The following is a 5,485-nucleotide window of genomic DNA, read 5'->3' as shown; positions in this document are numbered from 1 at the left end:
GGGATGATAAAAACTTTCACAAGTCACTATTTTCAGTGCCGTTGTAATTTCAAACAATCACTAATGAATGGATGTAAATCGAGGACTACCTGTATTGAGAACTAGAAATCAGAAAATGTAAAGCAACATCTGTAAGACTAGAGGGCAAAAGAATCTGTATGCTCACGCAATAGGAAAAGCGAGCTATCACAAATATATTTTATTTATAATCCATTTTTCCTTCAGGAGCATAGAGTGGCATACACGGCATTCTTTCCTCCTATTTTTCCCCACAATATTTCTGTGAAGTAGGCTGATCTGAGAGGAAGCGACTAGCCCAAAGGCACCCAGTATTTCCATACCTTGAGTGGAGTAGAAGCTGGGCTTCCTGCCCCTAGTCCAATACTATAACCACTATACCACAATGGTTCCACATGCCTCTATTTAAAGACAAGACGCAAGGAGCAAACTAGTTTATCAATTGTCATGAACCTTCATAGGCTACATTATTGTAGAAGATCATATGTTCATTGAAAATCAGATGTAAATTTATTAGGATATAAATCCAGGAAAAGTAAAGTATGTATGTATGTATGTATGTATGTATGTATGTATGTATGTATGTATTTATTTATTTATTTATTTATTTATTTATTTATTTATTTATTATTTATTTATTTATTTATTTATTTATTTATTTATTTATTTATTTCGATTTTTATATTGCCCTTCTCCTGAAGGACTCAGGGCGGTGTACAGCCAAGTAAAAAATCCACTATATAAACATTAAAAGAGATTAAAAAAGAAACATATTATAGTGTGGCCGAAAATTTAAAACAATTTAAAATCTTAAAATATAAATAACCCCAATAAAATTTCAATCCAGTCCCGCTTGAATAAATAGGTGCGTTTTCAGCTCACGGCGAAAAGTCCGAAGATCAGGCACTTGACGTAAACCAGGGGGAAGTATCACAGGAACTAAACACAAACTGTGGCTATTTTTTTTAAAAAAACCATCTTTATTATTTTAACTGGATTAGATTTTTTAGTTTTTTAAATTTTAAATTTTAAATTTTGTACTGATTTTAATTGGTTTTGTTATTTTTAGTTAAATTGGCCGGTTAAATATTTCATTTTAAAATTATTTTAAATTTATTGTCTATCTATGTATTTTAATAAGGCTGTACACCACCCTGAGTCCTTCGGGAGAAGGGCGGTCTAGAAATTTAATAAATAAATAAATAAATAAATAAATAGCTGGAGGGGGGTATCTATCATAACTCTGATTGATCACTAAGCAATCGGTCTTAAGTCAAGGACTATCTTTAACTGTAATTTGAAATGGGAATAAAGTACTCTGTTATTTTAAGTAATACTATGCATCATAACCCACTGACATCAAACCACCCAAAATATTAAACGTTCTTTGCAGGAAAAAAAAAGAATTGAAGAATCTATATTAGCAAAATAAAGAAATCGAAACATCAAAGTAAACATGGCTTTCTTTTCCTAATAAACAAAGTTACCCACTTAGTTTACAAACTGTGAAAGAACTTGCAAACCAGTTCTTTCACAGCAGGAATTAATATACTTCCCAGGTAAAATAGATAAAGTTTGGAAATAATGTATTAAGATACCCTGGTAGTGGAAGCCATATTGTGTAATCATTCAAGATTGGAATACTGTACACAGCATATAGAGACTGAAAAAATAGGGATCACCACTAGATGGCAACAAAAAGATTCAGAAACCTCTAAACATCTAGACTTGGATTCGCTTACCTGACTTATTGCTTACACAGCTTAGTTTAATATTTCACTTGGATTTCCAACATACCCACAATCCACATACATAGTGCAGATATGACAAATGTTGCAATGTTTTCAGCAGCCACAGAAAAGTGGGTCAAAGTTGAAACCAAGAAAGTCCTAGAAGCTTTGTGATAATTGCTGACAATTGGGGGGGAAGGTTCCCTCTACTCCTTTCCCCTTTTTTTCTAGGCTGGAGTATTTCCAGATGAGGATTTTATAGTATACTGAACATTGTCCAGAAGTTGCAAACTTTTGTCAAGGTCAACAGAAGCTTTTCCTAAGGCTGGGGAAATCCCACAAAATTTCAGGAATACAAACTTACTGGGGAGAGGAGCAAGACAACCAGAGATCAAAAGATGGTTAACTGTTAAGAAAAATAGTTAAATGGTGAAATGAAGAATACTAAAATGAAGTATCTTGGAGGCTGGGCCACGACGGAAGGCGGTGCACTCCTTATTGCAAGATGCAGATGTAAAAAGGTCCCGTTTGCCAAATGTCATCACCTGGCGTCTATGGGGCTTCTCAATCATCCAGGTCAGGGGTCTCCAAGGACTTTGCCAGCTTTCAACTCTGGGAGTTGAAGTCCACAAGACTTAAAAGTTGCCAAGGTTTGAGACCTCTGATCCAGGTCATGGTTGTCCCAAAGGTGCTTTTCCCAAAAGGCAACTGGACTTCAAGAAAGGGCCGTCCTCCTACGTTGCTGTCGTGCACCTCCACACTAGCAAACCGCATGACACGGGACTTGTTTAAAGCAGGAAAGTTTGTGGTCACCTGAAGTTGCAATCACTGTACAGGAATCAAAGCCGATTTCTTTCCGTACTGCAGATTTACTCTTCTAAGACTTACTGCGCTTGGTTACAAAAGCATATTTTTTTTTAAAAAAAAAAAGACCATTGCTACTGTTATCCTACTCCGAATCGCACCTAATACGGCAGGAACTCGGACTGAAGCCCGATAGGTAGGCTCCCGAGCAACGTAGGCTCTGCTTGTATTTGGAACAGGGGTCTCCAACCTTGGCAACTTTAAGACTTGTGGACTTCAACTCCCAGAGTTGAAAGCTGGCAAAGCTGGCTGAGGAACTCTGGGAGTTGAAGTCCACAAGTCTTAAAAGTGATAGGAATAAGCAAGGTGAAAATGCACCCCGCTGAAGTAATCTTTTCAATAACTCTGATATCAGCACATGCCAGCTTCAGCAAAGCTGGCATTTCACAAAAGTAGTGATCTATCAAGTTAGGGCCACAGAATGGCAACTGCCAAGTGAGAACGGTATGGACCACTGGGAGGACGAAGCCACTCGTCCAGCATGTCATGGCCATAAAGATGCATATTTTTTTGTTCATGAGGACTGTGTAGTGCAGTGGATGGCATATTGCCACATATCTATCATAGGCCATCACTGCCAGGAGAAAACACTCTGCTGTGGCCAAGGCCAGAAAGATATACATCTGCATGGCACATCCAACCACTGAAATGGCTTGCCCTGGGCTTTGAAGATTGGTCAGCATCTGAGGGACAGTGCTGGAAGTATAGCAGATGTCCACACAAGCCATATGGCTCAGGAAGAAATACATGGGGGTATGGAGCCGGGCATCCAACCATATGAGCATTAAGATGACTGTGTTGCCCATCAGAGTGAGAGCATAGACAATTGAAAAAAGTCCAAGCAATAAAAGACGGATCTTCAGACTTCTGGAAAGGCCAAGGAAATGGAATTCAGCCACATAGGTTTGGTTTGCCATTATAGCTTCCCAGTCTCACTTTACATGTACAAGAGGGAAATTCTGTCAAGTACAGTATGTCTGGAGCAATGACTATCAGTCACTTCCACTTCTGTAAAAAAAGAAATTGACTTAATATCTGAAATAGCAATAGCACTTAGACTTATTTACCACTTCACAGTGCTTTACAGCCCTCTCTAAGCAGTTTACCCCCAACCGCTTAAAGAGGGCTGTAAAGCACATTGCCCCCAACAATCTGGGTCCTCATTTTACCGATCTCGGAAGGATGGAAGGCTGAGTCAACCTTGAGCCTGGTGAGATTCGATCTGCCAAATTGCAGGCAGCCAGCAATCAACAGAAGAAGCCTGCAGTACTGCATTCTAACCACTGCGCCACCACGGCTCAAATGCCATGACTCCTATAAAAGATAGCAGTAAATACATTTATCAAATATTCTTGATCTACATACATTTCTTTTTTCCTCTTTTTATCACTATGTAACACCATTTTTTCCCTGCAGTGTTATTAGTCCATTTTATATGAATAAATTATGTAATTATTTATGTATTTGTCATATTGTCATATTTGTCATATTGATATGGCTGCCCTTCTTACAGTAGAGTGACTCTGGGTGGCATAAACTAATAAACAAGTAGAAATAATAATCAGCAGAAATGTTAGTCATCCAAAGCAAAATCAAGTGAAAGAACTAGAAACAAATTGTTACAATGAAATAAAATAATAAAATGTGGGAGGAGCATATTCAATGCAAGCATAACATACCCTCATTTATTTCATCAAAGCTTTATGTCTGCTAATAAAATAAATCAATGCATCAAGGGACTATGAAAAATAGTGTACGTGAGAGGTTTGCTGTTCTTTAGGAATCATGGGAATTTACTAAAATACATACATACATATATTTGGTTATTGCTTAAATTTGAAACAAATTGTAACAGCTTAAACATTTTCTGAGCATTTTAGTATAGAAAAGCAATTTTTCTGAACCAAACATCAGTTTACTTACATTATAGATTTTTTTGTTCTGTGAATTCCTCTCCTTCTGCTTTTTCTAGTGTCAAGAAAAGGCTTTGCAAAAAAACAGTATGATTGCAGAATAAATCAACTGTAATTCTCAAGAATTGTAAGATTTTGCCTATATTGATATTTTGTGTAGACTCATTGAGAGAATAGAAGCGCAATTACTATGTTTGCAGAAGAAATGAAAATGATGGCTTTAAAATTCTTTTAGGTTGCCTGTTTGCTATGCAGTTCTTCATATTCCCTCCTGTCTGCATGCTAAATTTTCTGGCTGCCTAAGTTCAGTTAGAAAATTTGACATTCATGTATAAAATGGGGAAGACAAGAGGCATGTATGTATTTTTACTCTGTATTCTTAAATCAAAGGTTCTTCACTATGGAATAAAATGTTAGACTTTTATGTCAGCACATAATATATAAATATAAATAAATAATATGTATATATCCCCGATCTAAATTCATGACACATAAATTTTGACTATTTGCTAAAAAAATTTTTTTTTAAAAAACACAGGTTTCTAAAATCTATTTCATTAGAGGATAATTAAAAACTTTTTTTTGTGATCAGTGAATTTTGCATGCAAAGTTTTGTTCAAATATTGTTTGATCATTTTCCAGATCAGATGTCTGTTTATTTTATAATGTAAAATAATATTTAACAAACTGCTTTTTCATTTTATTTTTTTGTTGTAAAAACTTATCTAATAAGCATCCCAAATGGAGGTAACAATTCTTTTGCTGTATCTTATTTCTTATGAGGTTGATAAGCCTGGATTTATCTGCTTGTTTGAAAAGGATCACACAATTAGATTTTTTCCTGTTGTCTTAGCAAGGAATTTATGAATTGATCCTGTCCAACTAGAATCAGTTTGGTTTCAGATTATTATATACATTAGAATAATTTTGAGATGAAATAAAGTGAAGGATCCTAATATA

At 35.8% G+C, this 5,485-nt stretch overlaps 1 protein-coding gene across 1 annotated transcript; it reads right to left on the bottom strand.

Annotated features, from left to right (window-relative positions):
• Positions 1 to 1,975: 1,975 nt before the first annotated feature.
• Positions 1,976 to 3,529, bottom strand: LOC131190666 (olfactory receptor 2A5-like). The gene is made up of 2 exons (XM_058168023.1): positions 2,890 to 3,529; positions 1,976 to 2,073 (listed from the first exon to the last, which is right to left on the bottom strand). The coding sequence occupies exons 1-2, from the start codon at positions 3,527 to 3,529 to the stop codon at positions 1,976 to 1,978; spliced, it is 738 nt and encodes a 245-aa protein (XP_058024006.1).
• Between the last annotated feature and the right edge of the window lie 1,956 nt (positions 3,530 to 5,485).

This window comes from Ahaetulla prasina, chromosome 2 (assembly GCF_028640845.1).
Source record: "Ahaetulla prasina isolate Xishuangbanna chromosome 2, ASM2864084v1, whole genome shotgun sequence".
NCBI lineage: Eukaryota > Metazoa > Chordata > Lepidosauria > Squamata > Colubridae > Ahaetulla > Ahaetulla prasina.
The sequence above is the reverse complement of the archived record's forward strand: the minus strand, read 5'-3'. Positions and strand labels throughout refer to the sequence as shown.

Bases quoted from the DNA above. Each gene is read 5' to 3' on its own strand.
- LOC131190666 (XM_058168023.1), bottom strand. From the start codon at position 3,529: ATGGCAAACCAAACCTATGTGGCTGAATTCCATTTCCTTGGCCTTTCC. The intron at 2,074-2,889 runs GTGGACTTCAAC...GGATTTCCCCAG, and splicing joins TCCTATCACTTTTAAGACTT to CCTTAGGAAAAGCTTCTGTT.